Here is a 20,867-nt window from a genome sequence, read left to right as displayed (position 1 = left end):
CACTTGCCTACACGTACAACTCAGAAGAGGCACCAGACAGAGAAGCGAAGGCTCACAGCACCACAGATTTATTTACAACAGACTACACACAGGCAGAGCAGCGGGCAACAGAAAATGAAAAACAAGGATAAACTCCCTTCCACAAAATGGAAACTATCCTCCCATGAACAGGCAAGGAGATAACTGACGGAAAACAAAGAGGAGAATTTCAGAAATTCAGGTGATTTTTTTTTTCCTCTCTACACAGCTATTTGAGCCGCCTAAAGATGAACAGATTTGATACACTCTAGGTAGCTCTGACATAGACATAGCAGCCTCTGTAGTTGCTTCTGCATCCTCTCTTTCCCCCAGTATCAAAAGAATCAGTCACAGACAGAATCCATCCAGCGTTGGTTTAGGTTTATGTGCACTCAAATGCACTAATATATTTTGATACAAACGGGTATTTTGTGGAATCATTTTTTTTTCGTTTACATTCATCTATTAAACATGCCTCCTGTCCTCAGGGAAGTTTTACAATACAACACACTTGCAACCAATGTAGCAGTGGTGGGGGAGCATCACTGACCAAAGCTCATGAATTTATTTTACTTGCAGCTTTATTGTAAAACCTGTGAAGCATTGAACAAACGTCCACTAGATACGTGCAACACCAGGATCTCAATATTCCTTGAGCCAGGCCAAGCCAAAACTAAAACACAAAAATCCTAAGAAACTGGTGATAAATTCAGCTATGGTGCAGTAGCCTAATTAAGCCATTGTAAAAAGACACATTTGAGGTTGATTTTTTTGTTTGTTTGTTTTGTTTTCACTCTCCCATGTGCATTATAGATGCATTGCAGGAAGTACAGAACTGAGCAGATTGTGGTGTGCCAAGACATAATGCCGGTGGGGAGCAGAAATACCTGATCCAAGATATCAAAGGACAAAAATCCACAATCCTGGTTGGTCAAAAAACAGCTGCTCCCTGAAAACAGGTACCTGTGTACTGGTGTCTGGCAAAGCTATCTTGAATCACCGCTCAGCAAATCTCTAGTGCACACGCCTGGCAGTGCTGAAATGACTTGACCTCTCATTTTTACTTCTGTCCAACATTATGCAATCTTTTTGCTACTGCAGTAATGAGGGCAGCTCCCTTCCCACTTCCATCTTCAGAGAGCATGAAAGTCACGTCACACTGAGGTGCCAGTTCCTTCACTGTTTCCCGCAGGACCCTAGAAAAACTGAAAGGAAAGCGAGAGAAGAACAGAACATTTTAGCAGCTGCTTTCTGGTCTGAGACCTTTACATTTATCTATTAGCAAGGAACCATAACCTCAGCCAACATCTTCCACTTTCTGTTTGTTTTTCCTCCTATTCATGAAAGAAACAAGTTTCTATAGACAATCAGGTTTTAATTTCTATTTCTCCACTTTAATTTTGTTCAGCATGATGCCAGACGCCCCCCTTGCCTTTAGAGATCATGGAGGTGGCTCTCTTCTCCCAACTCAAAAGCTAATGCATCTACTTCTAGGGCTTGCTCACAAAATAATGACCCAACTCCAAAAACTCAACACAGCTTTCCAGCTGGGACACCCAGATATTGCAGAAATCCTCCAAAACATTGGAAAATAAATATTAGAAGAGTAAGTTTGCTCAACGCCCAGAGAAAAGAGCCTCCCAGTGGTAACTGGACTTGATTTTGCAATTTTTGAACCTTTGGCTAGGCAAGGGAAATGACAGGATGGAGGGAAACATGTTAGATCTTCATCCCTTCTCATTTTTTATCATCTCAGCAGAAAGCTGGTACAGCTGGTACTTTTTCACAGCGGAAATGAGCAAACAGCAAAGGGAAGCGGTACCAAGGTACTCACTGTGGATGGAGCTTGTACAAAGTCCCATCTACTCCAACGGTGATTTGCAAGCGCTCCACACCTCGGTTTTCTCTCTTCTTCTCTACAATAGCCGCCAGTCCTGCCCCACAGAGCTGGGCGGCTCTCTTCGAAACAGCTCCACACACCTCTTTCACAATGATGCTGTCTTCGCACGTGCTGTCCAGGCCGAGCTGCTGCAGAATTCGCCGGACTTGGAGGAGGGCGAGCCGGTCGCTGCGCAGAGGGAAACACATGCAGCAGTAACGCATTAGGGGAAACTTCGGCAGGCATGCAAATGAAAGCCTTACACCTGAGACTCTGCCATGATTCAAACGAAACGGGACCACTTCTCCAACTCTAACACTCTCCAATTGTTTTAAGGCAGATTCCAGTCTGAATTCAGATTGAAAACTTGCTCCTGGCATGCCCTTTGCTATGTTAGACTGTATTTCCAGAAGGCACAAACAGTAGTTATTCACCTAACTCCCAAAGTCATGAGGGAGCTGAGCCAGATCAGACACCTGACTGTGTTATTTTTGATCTCAAGGCTGAGACACTACCTTCCAAGGTTTTCAACAGTAGAAAGGGTTTCAAATTGCCTGGAAGATGATTGCGATCATGCACAGATATGTAGGTAAGTACATATTCATGGGAATTTGTATATCACCGACTTTTTTTTTTTTTTAATAAGTACTATTTTAAGTCCTACAAGAAATACTCCAAGTATAATCATGCTTGACGGTTAAGGCATCCAAGATAACACAGCTGTGCAGACAGGAAATGATCATTTATATAACTACAGATTAATTCTGGAACTCCCCCAGTTCCTCGTTTTTGGCTTCTATTCTGAGGCTGGGGGCGGGCGGGGAGGTGTGCAAAGAAGAAAACTGTAATTGACTTCTTGAAGGAAGTCACACACACTTGCAGAAGATTATTTTCTCGAGGTCCCAGAAAACCTTAAGGATTTAAACCATGTAAATCTAACAACTTTACCTCTCAATCTGAGACAGGAATTTTGTTTCAAATATGCCTCTTTTCCTGAGTGATTCCGAAATCTGTCCTCTGAACAGTAGTCCTTGTTTCGTTAAGTCGATCAAAATTTGCCTTACTATTTCACCCAGGTACATTCCACTGGTCATTTTTTCATACCTGTTATGTTATAAAAGAAAAAAAAAGTGCTTTTAAAGAGATGGCATGTTAGCTCTGTTTAACATGAGTGATATGTACATGCCCTATCAACTCTCGAAAAAGCAGTAAAAGCTTGCAGAGCAATAGCCATTGAACTCCACCTTTCAACCATCAAAAATCTGTTGCAGTGACTTCGAGTGCAAACATTAATTACCACATATTTACCTATGTTAAAAGGTAACAGAACTAGAAAAAAACTTGCAGTATTAAACAGAAGATAGTGTTAAAGCCGGAGTCCACACTGAAGCAAAACATTTCCCTGTCTCCCTTATGTATTCACCAGCGAGTCATATGTAATCAATGCTCTCTTTACCAAACGAAGAACGGTCAAGTTCAGTTCACCCTCTTGCACGAGTTGTATTTTACCTTTGAAAAAACATTCCAAGAGGAGGAACACAGCAAGACCTACACTTTGCAGGGAAATCTTAAGAGCTGCACTGTTTGGTAACTGCCCTAAGGTGAAAACAGTGCTGTGGTAACAGAAACAATGTACGTCCTTGTTTTTTGTCTGGATATCTGTGTTACTCACCATGCAACAAATGAAATTTAATATTAAAATTTCCTTTCTGATTATTCATTCATTAAGCACATTTTAAAAAGCAGCCAGCGTGTCTCCAAGACTGACTTAATCAGGCTTTTAGCATCAGGACCATCACATTTACCTCTGTTTCCCTGGGTTTAGTGAGCCTTCATCTACTTCTTTATCATATTTTGTTCTGATGTTGTCAATGCAGCCGTTGTCACCAAATCCTCCCCATTCTGTATTAATGCACATTTTTCCTTCATTCCCTTCCACTATTTCTATGTTTTTCATGTCCTCCATGTAGCACACATTGCTGCCTGTTCCTAGGAGGAAAGAAATGACAAGGCTTCAGCCAGAAAAGTGAAATAGCAGCTGAAACACATGGAAGATGATTGCACTGATCATCTTAAAAGCTCTCTTCTCCATATCCCAAATTTCAAAGATCTCTCCATATCTTACAGAAGCAAGTGCTAGCCAGTAATGCCAAGAGTGCTGTAATTTATCACAACAGAATGCTACCAAGTAAAATGGGTCCTCCACAGAAAATTCCCAGCGTAGAGGAATGAAGACTCTCTGTTACAGGTCAGAAATGGCTTTGGCAATTGTTGGCAAGCACTGATCAGTCATTGCTGCCAGTCTGGTTGTAATGCACCACAAATCATCTTGCATGACAGCATGCTCCCAAAAGCAAACCCTGCCAAGAGCCTAGCAGCAAGTCTAGCAGCTACCAAGTCTGAAATGATTTGGTGAACAGGGCCTCATCACTTGCAACATGGATTACATTAACTAATATAAGGACCAGTTCTCAACAAAATGAGATAGCTGGTGCACTTAGCCATCCAGAAGAGTCTATTTTCCAACTGGGGCTTCAGATCATACTTGCTTAGATGTATTCCTGGCTGAAAAGTTGGAGGGATCTACTGGGGGAATCATCTAGAAAGCCCAAAGAGAATTAATTCAAATTTTAAAAAATATTTTCTTGTTCCAAGGCCTATGACCTGGCTACACAGTAAATATCAATACACTTGCCAAAATGAGGATTCATGCTCTATCTACTGTTCCCATATTCTTTTATCAGGCACCCACTTGTTAGGCAGCATCAGAGATATGATCAAAAGTCCAACAGATTAAGGATCCTATCTGCTACAGGTGCTATTACATTCTCTTTTAAATAGCACACAAATCTGCCAAGAACTCCAAGTGACTAGTAACACCATATATCACACTCAAATAAAAGACGTTGTTTTACAAATTCCAAAATAGGGTGCAAAGCCTAGCACCTCATGTATGCTTTCTTCTTATAGGGGTCACTTCAATATCACTGTACCTGCGATAAGGCCAATCTCACAGTTTGGATCCTCATATCCGCATGTCATCATTGTCCCAACGGTGTCATTCACCACTGCTACAATGTCCAAGTCAAACTCCTAAAACACAAGTCACAATCAGTAGTGCAGTCCCGGAGGAAGATGGAGTGTGCATTAAATACACCAAAAAGAGCAGAAAAGAATAACTCACATTTCTTCTCCTGATAGCCTCTCTCAGCATATCAACAACATCTTCCCCCTCACAGTCTGTTGCCTTGAAACCTTTTGTCCATTCCACAAGCGTTCCCTGAAACAGAAGAGGAAGAAAACCGTAAGTGAAGATAGAGAGAAGACTGGAAGTTCCAAGCATCAGTCTTTTCTTGTCTCCACCTCCCTCCCGCCTTGTGTTTTTTTAAATAATGTATTTCCCAGGTTACTCTGAGTGTCTAGCGCAGAGTGTGTGCGCGTGTATCTTTGTTACTCAACTGCTGATGGTAGTGACTCCAGATTTACTCAGCTATTTATCAAGACACTGCCAACTCAGTGCCTTCTAACACTATTTTCTCATTTGGAAAACCTTCCCATCTCACCTTCCTCTGTGCACATAGCCATTGCATTATCTGGGTGGAAAAGACTGTAAAAAATGCTTTTGCTGTAAATAATTAAACATTAATGAACATCTACTGTTAATTTTTGGCTCGTTTACTGAAGGACACTTGGTATGATCCTACTACTCCAGGTAACACTAATTAGTTTCTTTTTGGACAGCGACCTGGCCTGACAGAAGTAGTTTCCCAGGTTACATGAATTAGCCTTCCACTTGGTAACTGGCTCTGGACTATCTGTCCAAATAAGAAAAAAAAGAGGGCAACTGGGGAAAAAGAAGCTGCTCTTAAAAAAGACCCTCAAGTTCTAGCAACAGTAGGAGATCAAACACACAGGACAACATACTACGGGACCCTGACACAGATATGTCTCACTCAGTTTACCACCACTGATGTGGAATTTGTTTCCTCATCATTTGTCACGACTAAATAATACGCTGTAGGTTTGGAAGGTGTATTGAGTGGTCTCCCCACAAATAGCCAAGTCCTGTTGCTATACTCTCAACTGTGATCTGAAAATTGAGACAGAGTAGACTAGCTTCTGGACTTAAAAGCTATTGTGAAAACCACCAGGACATAAAAACATTCAATAAAATAGCAGTCTCTCATTTCCCCAATATCCTACATACTTGACTAGAATTAAACAGCACAACCTTCCCTGCCCCTCTTTGGAAATGCATCAGAATAATTGAAAATTATTTCTTCCTGAATTTGATTTTTTTATTCTAATTTTTTTCTTACATCAGATCTGGGAAGATGAAGATATCTGTCAATAAACCATATATGTCCAACTACCAAATCTGAGAGGTTTAACCTTTCCAAGCTGAGTAAGCAAGCTCAGTTCTGCCCACCGACACTCAACAAAAAGAAACTAATGTAGTGCAGAAGTTACACCATCAGAGCTCTGCAGCACAGTTAGGAAAACACCCTGGCACTGTAGCTGAGCAAGTAGAAGGAGGCACCTGTTCTCTCTTGCCATTGAAGTGTTAAGGCAGCATAAGAGATTCCTGGGCTATTAAAAATATGTAGTCATTTTGCTATCATAAGGGCTTATCATTTTGCTATCATAGAATAAAAGCAAGTAACATCCATCTCTTATCAGATACGAGAGGTGAAAGTTCTACCTCCCATATGCATACAGAATGATAACTTTCTCATGAAACACAACTAATTTGCATAGTAGAGTAATAAAACCCCCATAAAACAGGTGAAATATTCTCTCCAAAGACTAATTTGCACATATATATATATACACACACACACATATATATATGTTGTCAACCTTGAAAAGCCCTATTTGGAAGAAAACATTTAGAAGAATAGCTTCTTGCTTGCAATCTCCAAACCAACAAGTCACCCTCACCCAAAGTGATGTCGCTTACCAAGCAGATGCACAGCTGCCACTTGACCCGTCTCTGTGTTGCAGTTCTTACCTTGTCAATGCTGGTTTGCCTGCATGGGAAGGAGAAGGTGAAGCCCAGAGGCAGCCGAGCACCTTTAATCCCCATATACTCCAGAAAGTCTGCTATACACTGGACAATGTGGTCAAAGAGCTAGAAGGACAGAAAAAGCATATAAATCTCAGAGTAATCCCATGCAACGGGCCTTGGCTGGATCAGTTAAACGTTCATTAGAGGTTACCTCTTCCCCCGTCCCTTGCATGATCTCCAAAGGAATGGCAAAGATTTTGTTATACATTTGCACTGATCTTCTTCTCCCGCTTCTGATTTTGACCAGCAGAACCCTGAAATTTGTCCCACCAAGATCAAGGGCAAGGAATTTTCCTTTCTCTGTAACACAAGAAAGGTATTTCATTTTGGTGCTTCTCGTAGCATGTTTGCCAGTCAGAATGGCATACTCTGCCACACATCCCCAAGAAACTTCATCCGTGCCAGTGTTAGCACACTGCTCCCCTATGGCATTTATCCCATCAGTCTGCTACCATGGGACTGAAGGGCCAGCCAGGTAACATTGCAGGAAGCACTGGTTTGCCAACATAGGTCAAGCTGGCATTTGCCAGAATAATTGGCATATTCCCCCTGGAAAACAGACAAGCAACTTTCCTGCACCACCTCCAGGTGATCACAAAATGACTTCACCTGTTCCATCTGGTGTCCCACAGACATATGTGGGTAACATCTTCACTGTGGCACTGGCTTGCGTCTCTCGCTTTAGCCCGTATTCCAGCTCGGTCCTCATTTTGTTCTTAACTTCTCTGAGGGTCTCCAGGGACAGCAAAAATGGTGCGAGAGCAGCATCGATTTGCTTGCGCTGAGCAGCCAGCCTGTATGCCACCGCTGTGACCATGGCAGCCCCCTTCCCACTGCCACTCGCAGAGAGGAGGAACCGAACATCACAGTTTGGGACCAGCCTTCTCACCACCTTGTGCAGACGTTTAGCATATCTACAGGAACAAAGAGTTTCTTTAGACTCCCACAGGCATTTCATGCATAGTTTACTTCACGTACGCTTCCAATACATGCACACATCCAACAGCACAAGTGCCGACGCACAGTCAAGAGGAGCACAAGGTCAGAAACCGATCTAAGAGATGGGTACAACGATCATGATTTCTGGCTATTCTGCAGAACCTGTACACTTACAGGAATGTGAAGATACCTCTCAACAAGTACCAGTGCCAAGGGAGAGGGACACTGGAGAAAAGCCAGGCAACAGTGGAGAGTCACAATCAAACAGAGGGTGAGAGTCTCCATCTGGAATCAGACTTCCATCCAGTTTGGGAGAAATGTTTGGGAAAGTTTCCAGTTTGGGAAAGCACACATTCAAAAATGGGGGGCGGGAAGAAAGAAAGAAAAGAAAGAAAAGAAAAAAACGACAGTGAACTGCAAGTGCCCTGGAGGCCCAGGAGTCACATGAGGTATCAATTGCTCTTCCCCAGACATCATTATCCCATGTGTCATATTGTTCCCACCCCACCCCAAGTTCTAAAGCTCCTGAGACAGCTTTGCAATATCTAAACCTGTCTGATCCTCCGCACTCCACAAGATCTCACCGCAACCCTGCAGCAAAACCAGCAGTTCTCTAAAAAGCCACGCATATATGCAGATGGAGACTCTTTGCAACATCAACATGTGGCCAGCAATTACCAAGTCCTCTTTAGTTACTTACTGGGGGTGGGTTTTATAGAGTCCCCCATCAATCCCAACAGTGGTTCGCATCCTTAACAGTTTTTTGTTCTCTCTCAGTCGGGTCAGTATGGCTGCTAAGGCAGCAGCACAGAGGTTGGCCGAGCGGAAGGAAACGAGCGATGCAGTCTTCTTCAGAGGGAAACAGGTTCAGCTCTGTAAGGATCTCTTTTGTGTTGCTCAGACCTTCCTTATATCTACCCCAAAACAAAAGAATACATCCTCTAATGCAAAGATATTAAGGCAACACATACATCAATACCTGCATGTTGGCTCAAAAACAAATGAGAGAAGACCAGGGCACAACCTATCAGGCAGCATCATAATTGGTTCCCATAAACCAATAATGTCTTTCCTATGCTATTCCCAAAAGTACCTGGGGGAGAGACCAGACTTTTGAGAGGCTGCTTCCTGGGGTTCAGTTTTTGGTGAGACATACCAATTAGCTAGCCAAGAAGAGAACAGGATAAAATATTTAGTCCATAGAAGGAGAGCACAGAAATAAATGTACAGCTTCACTCAATACAACAAAGAAAATTATTCCTGGAGTAACAATGAGGACCAGGATTCCTCTTCAAAACACCAGAATCTGTCAGTTTTCAGTGCAGTCATCCATTAGCTGATCCAGAGTCTGTACTACATCTCCACAACCCCAGTATTCCCTCATCACAGAAGCTGAAAACTGCCACAATCATGCCATGTACTCAGGTCTCCAAAGAGGTTATTTAAACAACCTGCATCTGTGATGGTTAACAATACATTTGCTACTGTGATACTTTACTAAGACTCTAACTTCCACCAATTCCTACTTACAGAAAGATCAATTTTTCTCTTACGCAGAAGCAAAATCAAGTTGAACAGTTCAGGGTTATTCCCAGCACTCACAGATTATAATTACACATTCGTTATCATTGCTGTGCTTGTGAAAGACTAACAGCCACTCTCAAACAGCATATTGCAGGTTCTTACTTTTCCATTGCAGACACATGTTTCATTTCAATCTTGCCCTTAGTAAGCAGAGCTGTTGACGCTTTCCCATTGAAGAGTAGACCTTCCTTTGTCATTTTTAGGAGAATGAGTCTTACAAGTTCTCCCAAATACAGGCTGCTGATCATCTTCTCAAACCTGGAATGGGGCACAGGAAGGATCACCAGCTAGCCAGAGCTATGAAAAGTTCAAGTATGAGCATCTTAGGTTCTTATGCAGGTTGATCACATTTAAGCATGTACAAAAAGGTTTCGGGAGCTAAGTTGTAGATGGGATGTCATCCTGAGGTCCTGGGACCCAGCAACAGCCCCTCAAGATAAGTGAGTGATTAAAGAGAATTTTCGAAAGATTTGCGAGCAGCTCAGCCAGTAGAAGCAGTTTTGATGAACCAGGCTTTAAATATGCCCTTTGTTTACCTCCTTCTTCTCTTTACCCCTCCACAGCATCATACCAGAGCAACCACCTATTTTTAACAACACATTAGCAACTGCAGCAGCAATCCCTTGGCCTGTGAGGCAGGGAGGTGTGAAAGGTACCCACCCTTCCCAGGAGGGAAAGATCTGGACAGGACCGGACCAGGATCAAGTCAACTCAGGTTCACTTAACCCGATTCCTGTTCCAAAGGGGCTGCTGGCATATGCTGGAAGTGCACTCAGAGAACTCAGACTGCCGAGGCAAATCAGCCAGGGAATCACTTACAATTGTTTTCCAGGATTGAGAGATCCCAGATCGAGCTCCCGATCAAACTCTGTGCGGAGGTCATCCAAAGCACCATCATCTCCAAAGGCACCCCACTCTGTGTTAATGCACATCCTCCCTTCATCACCTTCCACCAGATCGATGTGCCTCATTTCCTCCATGTAGCATGCGTTGGTGCCAGTCCCTGTGTGTGTTGGAGACAGTGTGGATAAATTACCTGTTTGTTCCAGGTTTGCTTTTTGTTTGTTTTAAGTCCACGTGTTTGGGAATAAGTCAGTATATTGTCTTTGGAAGAAAATATAAATACAGAACCTTGTGGTACAGGATGCTAATATCAAGCCACCTGCACTTGTTAAATAATCATTTCACAGTGAGTGAAAAAATTCTGTAAATTAATCTAAGGCTTGGTTTGTTTAAAAACATTTTTCCTTTTTCAAACGTACTTCTATGTGCCTTAAAAAAGCCACCACGGTGCATGAAGTGGAGACGTTGTGGAAAGCGTAGCTGATCCTAACTACCAGATGTGAGAGGAATTCAGCTTTTTCTGGACAGACAGACAGTAATTTTCTATACAGTCAGCAGAAAAGTTTAGTATGCTGGTCACAACTGAACCCAGACAAAATGGGGACTGTGGTATTTGATGGCAATGTGATCAGCATAAAAACAGCTGCTTTACAGAAGGCAGCCAGGCTTGAAAATCTGACCATTGTTTTTTCCATTTTCTTCCTGCTCTTTCCTGTACTGGGGCACTCCCTTCTACTCCAGGTTTGTTAGGATTAAACAAATGAGGGGAAAAAGAACTACTTAGTGAACAGAAAAAATTACCAATTATGAGTCCAACTTCACAGCGCTGATCATCATACCCGCAAGTCATCATGGTTCCCACAGTGTCATTGACCAGTGCCAAAACATCAACGTCTATGTCCTAATAGCATAAAGATGGGTGATTAACAGAAAAAAAGCTTAGAAAGCCTCCTGTGTGTTAAAGCAACAGCATGCAGACATACTCCCCGGCTCATACTTTGAAGGCCTTGTTCAGGAAAGCTCTTCAGTTGAAACACACGCTACATTCTTTTATAACAGTATCCCCATAACCCTGTAAAGTAACAAACATCTCTGAATTCTCAAGTGCTTGGCCAGCCAGGATCTTTGGTTGCAGGATTTGTTTTTCCCCAATCCAACCTCGTTTGCCAGAAAAAAGCAACGTGTTACTGGTTTGAATTTTGTGATGTGCTACCACCCGTGTATCTGTCCTTATGGGCTGCATGAGAGAATAATGTCCTACTGCCTGAGCAGACCCACCAATGGGACAGAAAACATACACACATAAATGCAGCTATTCAACACAAGCCCATGCACCAATATCACACTCAAAAGCTTTTTCCATCAAAGCTGTGCAGTTTTCCTTTCACGCTGAGGTAACTTGATAAAGTAAAATCAAAGTTATCAGAGGATTCTTGTAACTCAGATGCCAACACTAGCAGGGGGCTGGACTTCACCCAGGAAGTCTCAGATCCTTTGTTCCTGCTAACTACAGCAAGACTGATGCAGAGAAAGAAGTGAACCAAAATCAAGGCTGGATTTTTACCATGTGAGAAAACAGAAGAACCTCCTCTTTACTACAAAGATGTCAAGGTATGGAAAGATGCTTTGTATTTCTTAGATCGTGTTACCAATAGCACTGAACATGAAAAACAAGGCTTTCCAAAATACTAAAACATAATGTTATTCAAAGATATACACTAGTTCAAAGGCAGATTTAATCACGTCTTGCTGCTGACCTTAAAAATTACAATCAATCATTCCATCCCACAGATTGAAGTGGACGGGCAAGCCCTGGTAGAGTTAGGTGTGCCAATTTGAGATGATAACTTCCCCCTCCCAACCTTCATCCCACAAGCCAGGCTACGAAACACAGTGTGTATCCACATCTTACCAAATAGGTTCACAACAGACTCCCTTTAGCTCAGGCAGACAACGGGGCCATACTGGTCCACCGTCTCGGCCAGCCCGGTTTATCAGTGTGCAGTTGCCATCACTGTTAGACTGACCTGGGGCAGCCTGAGTTGCAGCTGCATGTCCCCTTCCATGGCTTCAGCTCCCAGGGAGAGACAGATCTACTAGATATACAGCCACGTTGGACATTTGTTACTGGCTGTCCTTGAAGGATGTCTGATAACTCCCAAAACAACCCACACACCAAGAGCCGATCTCCCAGGAGAACAATCTGGGGCCACTCAGGTTCACCTCCTGCAGGTACAAAACTTGCCTTGTGCTTCTGGAGGGCCTTGCGCAGAGAGCTGACCACATCTGTGTCCTGAACTCCTCGGACCTTGAAGTGTTTCGTCCAGGCAAGAAGAACCCCCTGCAAAGTAACGTCCAGTGACCCAAAAGCTCCAACTTTAACATATAAACCTGCCACAAAGACAGCCAAGACCAAAGGCTGTGGAGAAGCCCACTATGTCTCTCCACATGTGAAAATGTGGGCCAAAATAAGTCACAGCAAAACATCTCTTGGGGTGCCTGTCAGTACAAACACAACTAAACGGGTACAGTAATAAAGTCCCAATCCTGCAAATGCTTCTCCCTGTGCTTTGTTTAAAGCATGTGTGGCTCTACTGATGCTCATCACAAACTAATAGCATTAAGCACAAAGCATTTGCAGGACTGGGACCCAAAGCACAGATCCCTAGAAATAAAAGAGAGGCTAGAATAAGAGGCCACAAAATAACTGCAACCAGCCCTTCATTTCCCCATGTGGCCTCTCAAACAGCTCAGCTACAGGTCTTTCCTATTTAGAATCAACTGTAAAAAAGAAATTGAATGAGAGTAATTAAAAAAGAAACATGCTTCAGGACACAAAAGTATGTGTTTTACAGTCTAACAGTCTTCATACAAGGGCATGTGGTTACTATGGAATCGAGTACTGATTAAGTAAAAGAATAGCTTTAGCTTAAAGATCATGTTGCCTTGAGATCGGAAATGAGTGTTTAAATGGTAGTCAAGTCTAGTTAAATGCTAACGGTCACCACGCCTTCTTCAGAGAGCTATGTAAACATGTCCCCACAAAAAGGCCACAGGGTAACACTCCCATTCAATAGCTTCTCCAGGTTCTGCAAGGAGCTAGGCTTGCCAATAACATTTCTTTTTGCATCTTACCTCTTCCAATTTGGTCTGTTTGCATGGAAAAGAAAATGTAAAGCCAAGAGGTAACTTCTTATGCTTCAGGTTTTTGGTCTCCATGAAGTCTAACAGACAGTCAGCAACGTAATCAAAGAGCTGCATGAGAAAGGAGAGGACACAGTCAGGCTGCGTCCGGCAGGTGTGAGCTCAAGCACAGCACCACCACAGAAGACTCTGCGTGCCCTACCTCAGCTCCGTTCCCCTGTATGACCTCCTTGGGTGTGGGGTAAAACTTGCTCTCCAGCTGGCTGCTTTGCTTCCCGTCATCAAACACCTTCACCTGGTGGGCACGAAACTGGGAGCCACCCAGGTCAACAGCAAGGAAGTCACCCTTCTCTGCAACACAAGTGGGCAACCATCACCGGTGATGGCCGAGAAGCATGGTCCAGATGCCATGCCGAAGGCCACAGCCCAGGGCCCCTGCCTCACCATGGCCACAGGCTCTCCTGCCCCATCAGAGCAGGTCCTTATCCTATGGGCCATCACCAGGAAGGCTGAGAGCTGGCAGCCCCAAGCAAGGGTCCCTCCTGTTAGCTTGCTATGTGGCAGCTAATTTCATTTTTTTTTAGCAGTCCGCTTTTGCCCACCTTGCTCCTTCCACAGCAGCGTGTTTCCAAGCTGCAGAGGGATAAGCTTCCCAAAGCAACTGCAAAGCCAACCAGAGCACACAGGGATTGCAAAAGAGTACACATAAAATGTGGGAAATGGGAGTTTGAGAGCATTACCTACGTCCAGTAAAGGATGCAGGATTTGCAGTCACATGTTAAGACTTGGCCCTACTGCAGAAGTCAACTTCCAAGTGGGGCAAGACTAATTTGCCACCCAAAGTCAACCACCACAATCATCTCCAAATGCCTTTAGGGGTTTCTGTAAAAGCACCGTTCTGCTTCTCAGTTGGCAGCACTCTTAGCTCAAACACATTCTTCTCTAGCAGGAGACCTCAGGCAGAAGGACAGTTTGGCCTCACTGCTACAATAAAACAATTATCTATCCCACGCACAGGAGATGGCCCTTCCCAAAAGGAAAACGCAGTGGTACGTGCATAGTCTTGCATGATCTTTGTTCCACAGTCCAAACACCTGACTAAATTTTATCAAATCTGGCCCTGGAAGGGAAGGAAGCAGGAAATTCTACCTGTAATACCCTGGTCAGGTATCACAAAGGTGAGGAGGCAAATTGGGTTACTCAGTAAACTTTAACATTAGTCAGATCATTAATCCCTAAATGATTAAAACTGATGATGCTTTATATGGGTCATTTCAAGTAGCAACACTGAGGGCACTGAAAAATCTGAAAGTTCATTGCTCTTGCAAATGGGAAAATCCAGCCAAGTTTGAGGTGTTTAAACCTGCTGGAAGTTTTGTCTAGAAACAAAATAACCAATAAGGATTTTGCAAGAGAGCATAAATAGAAAAACCAATGTGATACTTAAAATCGGCAGTGTGTCAATAAGACATAGCCCAGTTTGACTCTGCAGCATGTCCTTGACACAGCGGAAAGGTCACGCAGACCAGGAGAGCACTGTCCAAAGTTGGCCTTAAGGAACATGAAGTCTTGCAACAGTGATGACACTACATGCAATCTTCCAAGTCTCCTGACCTCAGGGGCTCCCTGCTATTCAGGACAGGGTCAGTGTCACGTGAGACCTCAGGACCAGCGACGGTCACTGAGATAGCAAGAGTTAAGCTAATATTTCTTCTTCTTTGATAAAAGTAGCAGCAAAAGGAGGAGTGCCCAGTTCCAGCCAGGCAGTTTGAGGGGATTGCACATAATTTCTTTCAGACATCCCTCATTTCAAGGGACTAGCCCCCAAATGTTCCCTTTATGCCATTAAAGCTGTTATTTCTCATTTAATTGTAGGAAAATTACCTTCAGAAGGAATAAAGTCCTGTGGAAATGAGGTACAAAGCAAACATTTCTCTTAGGTTTTCTGCACAGCTGTTATACACCGAGTCCTGACCTAGGCCAGACACAGAGTCCTGCACAAATTCATAGGCTCGGTTAAACCTGGGAAAAACTTAATTTTCTGTCAGCCTGCACTGCTGGGAGCCAGCTGAGCCATCTTGGATGTGCATACTTCTCTGAACAAGACAGGCTTTTAGATCCCACCTCACCTCATGCCCTCCCAGAGGACACCACTGCACTTTCTCTCTGTCTGTTTAAGTCTCAGGGGCAACCGGAAACAAGGATCCAGCTGCAGAAGCAGAGCAGGCTGTTTCCTGGTAGACCCCATCCAGAAGCAGATTTTCCCAATGCAGAAGGGCAAGGAAGGGCAAGAGGGGATCACTTTTTGGGGCAACAGAGAAATCAGTGCAGAGTTTGCTGTCAGAAGCCAAGAGGAGATCACAGCTCCGAGAATGCAACATTGCTGCCTCTTTGCAATTTGACGGGTTTCACTGCAGCATCCTGCCTTCCCTGTAGCTCCAGGAACGCCAGGGCCACAGCATCGCCCACATCCCCACACCTGCAGCACACTGCACTGCAGGGTCTGAGCTGTAGAGGCTGCCCTTGCCGTGTCCAGCCACAGCTCCTGCAGCAAGGCCTGCACTAGGTACAGCCACATTTGCAGATGAAAGAGGCTGTTTTCTGAGCACTTAGGTCTTTTCCTCAAACAAGCAGCACTAGGTCAAAACCCACCTGGTGCAGGGGAAAAACCCTCTGCCAGCACTCCCCCAAGCTGTTGTCTCCTCAATACACACCTGCTTTCTCAACACGAGATAGGCAGTAACCCAAAGCCACTGGCTGCCCCATGTCTTTGCTGTGCTGCCCTTGAGTACTGGCAGCAACCCATCATCTTCCTAAACCAGCTCTGCTATGACAGAGCAAGGGGAACTCACCTGAGCCATCGGGAAGCGAGCGCACAAATGACGGCAGCATTTTTACTGTTGCTGTGGGGTTCGTGTCTCTCCCCAGGCCCTTCACCATCTCGGCCTGGAAGCGAGCCATCACGTCCAGCAAGACATCATCGGAGAGACGCATGTGATACAGGTACCTGTCAACCTGGAAAGGTGAAAGGTGTTACTCAGGAGGCATGTAGGCTCCTCAGTGCTCAGCAGCTGCCTGGGACGAGCACTGCTTTCACACTACAGGAGGACTCTCCTATGTGTACTGCGGAAGCTTCCTTTATCTCTGCAAGCAGAGAAAACGCAGGAACTTCCTAGTCACTTGCACTAGTTTTCTAACCATGAGGGATGCAGTTTGGCATGAAGGATCTGAAAATCCTGAACTCCAATTCCAGCAGCACCCCTGCATTATGCTGGACAAGAATTATTATGATCGTTCCCAACCACTTGATGGCTAAACAGATCCTGAGGAGACAAAAAAATTCCTTTCACATATGTAACAAACTGAAGGTGAGCATACCACCTATGCAAATCCCACCTCTCTGATTCTACAAGTTCATTTCATTTTTGACCTCAGCATCTAAATTCCCATGATCGTCAGTGCAAGCAAGCTCCAGGACATCATCAGAACATTTACTCTATAAAAACTTCATTTTGAAACTGTTTGGTGAATTACTTGGTGAATTACTGACAAAAAGTTAGCCATCTTTTCTGATGGCTCAGTAACTTGCTGACATAAATAAGCCCAGAAGACTTGCTTGAGACCCTTACAAGCTGTTTTTACACCATCCTCTCCTCCTATACATGTAATGAACTAGAACTCCAAAGTGTCTCAACCTGGTGAGAATTTGACCTCTCTGAGCCAGGTCCAGAAAATGCCATCAGTACCCAAGCGTGTCAGCCACAACCTGAAAACATCTATTCAGCTACTGCTTCACTCCACAGACAATTAACTTTGTTGGCATGCCAGGCCGGAGCTCAAAGCCTTTTTCTCACTACAGCTCTGCTCTCCATTCTCTTGTGATTCTAGGATTACATCTAAAACACATTTTTGGGTGCAACCAATATAATTTCTTAAGGGTTTATAACTCGCAGCATACATCAAAATACAAGCCAGTTGAATTTAAAGGGAATCAAAAGCATCTATGAAGTAGCAGACACTTATTCAGATAAACTGGTAGAGAAGCAAATCAGTGTTTCTGTACAGCTTCATCAGGGCAAAACTCAAGGTTTTCTTCTTCAGGATCACACACCGCTTGGACTGATATTTACCTGCAGGGCTGAATACACGGCTGTAAATAAGGTGGCCTAGAAACTACATAGCTGGGTACAACAAAGGATTAAAGCAGCAAAATAAGAACCTGTCAACATCCAAATGCTTTTCCCTGGGGAGCCAGACTTTGCTGCTGTATGAACAAACTGTATGCAGGCATAATAATTCAGTGCTCCGAACTGCTCGATGTCCCCTGGGGGGTATTCTGTGTTAACATCCTACTCCCCACAACATGAGGCTCAGGGGAGAGAGGCGGCGGGCAGCGGAGAGAGGTGGGACAGCTTCCAACGCTTCGCTAGAACAGACACTCAGTTCTTGCACCATGGGCTACATTATTACTCTGCTTTATCTGTTCAGAGCATTTGATCAGTCACATTTACGTAGGAAGGTCTGGAGGGTTGGGACAACATGCACAAAACAAGTCCCACTGGCAACAAGACAGGATTTAAAAGGTAGCATTGTTTGAACAGAGGAGAACGCAGGTTGTAGATAAATTGGCCTCTTCTGCAATTTGGACTGGCCACCTATATTAATGAGGCACAAACTAATTACCTCTTCACAGTCCCATTTTAAACCGATGGTCAGCAATGACCCATCTGAAAAAGCCAGGGCCTTGAAAGTAACTCCAGCACTTACCTAACAGCAAAACATACACACACAGAGGAGAAAGTCTTAAACTACAAGATGCAACTGGCAAGGAGCAGCAGCTGCCTTTGGATACAGCTGTGCCTTGAAAAGGCCATTTTTCGATCTGTCTTTGTAGCCCTTGTTTGCACAAGCACTTGATCTCCCCCAAGGCTCTTTTGAGGCCTCATCACTGTGTAGGATCCATCTCAGCCCAAGCACCAGCACTGCTTTTTTGGGCATACCAATAAAAAAAAAAAAGAAGAAAATACAATGACTGGAGACATACAGCACTCACGCACTCTCACACAGACCCAAATAACCTTGTGACTGAAGTCCCTGTGGAAAAAAAACTAAACAGTAATAAAAATGACCATGTCTGTTTGCAAAGAACAGGCACTAGCTCCCTGCTCCCCATAGAAATTGCGTTCCTTACCCTGTTTACCTACAACCATAGGAGGAGACAGTCCTCTCCGAGGAACTAGATAAGGCAGAGCCCAGGAAAGCCTGCTGATTCTCTAGCCTGATTTACAACCAGAGCAAGGGCCTGCTCACATACCATTTGCTTGTAAACACAGGAATGGCCAGGCTGTGCAACACCAAACTCTGTCTCGCTGCCTTCCTCCCACCACACAAGGACAGTCCTTGTTTTTAGGTGTCTTGCCTCAATTATGGAAACAGCACTGTTTTCATGGCAGGGAGGTTCTTGTTCTTGCCACCAGAGAGCAAATAAGCCTGGGGAGGGAGAGGTGGGAAGGTACTCCTTCTTTCTAATTAGGGAGAGATCAACCCTGCTCCATACAGCCTACCCTGGGCTTCTTAAAAGAGAACTCTAAAGAGCATGTGGTTTCTTGCCTTCAGGCAAGGCTAGTTTGCACCTAGCACAAAGATTTAAGTCTTTAAATGGCTTTGCCAGAATCCCTCTGCCCCCTCCTCTCCACTGTGCTCACTTCAGGGAAGACCTCCCCCAGCTACACTCTGGATGCTTTTCTGAAGATCTCTCTGCTCCACAAGGTCTCTCCCTTTCTTAGTAAAAAGTAAGAAGAAATAGCACAGTCTAGATGAGAGATCTTGGATCAGATCCTCACACAAGGAAAGGGCATTGGGGCCCTTCTGTTCATATTAAACCTTGGGGATAAAAGGGCTATGAGTGAAAGACAGAATCAGAGACATCTGACTTTTGAGATACCAGGACCTCTCTTGGAACGCTTCTCTTCAAGGCAGAATTAGCGGAAGACGCCCCCCTAAGAACAAGCCACTCCATGTTTAAGGCAAGGGCACAGAGAAGACAACCCAGTGTTGCTCACTTTGCTGATGAGCTCAGCGGTGCAGGCGGATCTACCCACTGGGACCTTGCATCTCCCGCACTGCCACGCGTCTGCAGACAGCCCCGCCTCCAGCTGGCTGGAAAACAAGAGGACAGAGCCTGGCAGCAATGGCCACCAGGAAGCACTCAATGGAGACGACAGGAGAACAGAGGACCCGCAGGGGACATGTCTAGAAACAAGAGGACCTCTGACCCAAGAAGCTTACAGGTTCCACGTGGTCTTATGATGGAGAGCCAAAAACCCCTTACAGCATGGCCATGAAAGTAGATTAGGGAAGAGCAGCCATTAGGCAGCTCACTCCTAGTACTGATGGCTTCAGATCTGGGTCATCTTGAACTTTTCTGACTGTAATTAAAGGTCACATCTATAAATATCAGAGTGATCAGCCAGGTTTGGACAACCAGAGAGGAGGCACAGGGCGCTCCTCCCACATCAACACTAGTTGGAACTGTCTCTTGAGTCCCAGAAGACCCGGCCCAAAGAGCCCAGGAGTTTTCCCTATCCCTGCTATAATGTGAGTCACTCTGATTCCTACTCAGCTTTAGAAATCCCATCCTTCACGTTCAGCAGGAGTCCTTTCTGCCCTCTGGACTACACCACACCATGCCAGATAAAGTTTAAGCACCACTTTTCCTTACTGAAGATCATTTGCTCCATTACTGGAAGAGAACGTATAACTGTGCAAGGAAAAGCACTAACCAGACCTATTTTCACACTCATCAGATGGTTTAGGGTCCAAATACTTCTTACCCCATTTGGCTGTATGGCTTTAGTAGATAACGCCATTATCTAGTCTGCATTACGTACTGCAGACCCCACAGTATCTGAGTAACACAGTTTTCAAAATAGGAATCAGCTAATGCTGCATCTTACCTTTTTTATTTGATCCTCTTTTAGCTTTGTGAAATGGAAAGCTAGCAAGTGGACGGCAAACATTTTCTTGAAGCGGATGGATGAGTCAGTAGTGACAGAGCTGCTGTGAGTAATTCCAAAGCGACAGGTCTTTATTCACGAAGCTGGAGCTAGAGAAACTTCAGCTGAGGCATTTCCCCCAGGGTGAGATAGTGGAGTTCCTGGGAAATTGAGTCCAGAAATAAATCCATCCAGCGTGATCGGTTCAATGATTACACTTCTGTCTCTTTGTATCACCCGCTCCCATCAACCCAAAGTCCCTCCCTCCCCAGCTACACACTTCATTGTGCCAGAGCAGGCACCTGGAGAGCTGCCAAGCTGAAGGGGAGAAAAATCGATTTTGTTACTGCCCCACTTGGGAATTGTTACCACTTCGCCATGTAGTTGCTACGCAGCC

At 44.4% G+C, this 20,867-nt stretch overlaps 1 protein-coding gene across 1 annotated transcript; it reads right to left on the bottom strand.

Annotated features, from left to right (window-relative positions):
- Positions 1-586: 586 nt before the first annotated feature.
- HKDC1 (hexokinase domain containing 1) lies at positions 587-20,494 on the bottom strand. Its single transcript, XM_009587616.1, is given in 19 exon segments — positions 587-1,223; positions 1,853-2,086; positions 2,846-3,001; positions 3,703-3,886; positions 4,891-4,990; positions 5,082-5,177; positions 6,909-7,028; positions 7,117-7,265; positions 7,575-7,879; positions 8,605-8,739; positions 8,741-8,818; positions 9,591-9,746; positions 10,308-10,491; positions 11,133-11,232; positions 12,577-12,672; positions 13,467-13,586; positions 13,678-13,826; positions 16,328-16,490; positions 20,432-20,494. Coding segments are annotated over 19 exon segments (2,733 nt in total). The 3' UTR covers positions 587-1,078.
- Between the last annotated feature and the right edge of the window lie 373 nt (positions 20,495-20,867).

The sequence above is a fragment of the Fulmarus glacialis genome, unplaced genomic scaffold, assembly GCF_000690835.1.
Source record: "Fulmarus glacialis isolate BGI_N327 unplaced genomic scaffold, ASM69083v1 scaffold31131, whole genome shotgun sequence".
NCBI classification, from domain to species: domain Eukaryota; kingdom Metazoa; phylum Chordata; class Aves; order Procellariiformes; family Procellariidae; genus Fulmarus; species Fulmarus glacialis.
This window is presented reverse-complemented; position numbering and strand designations above follow the sequence as displayed.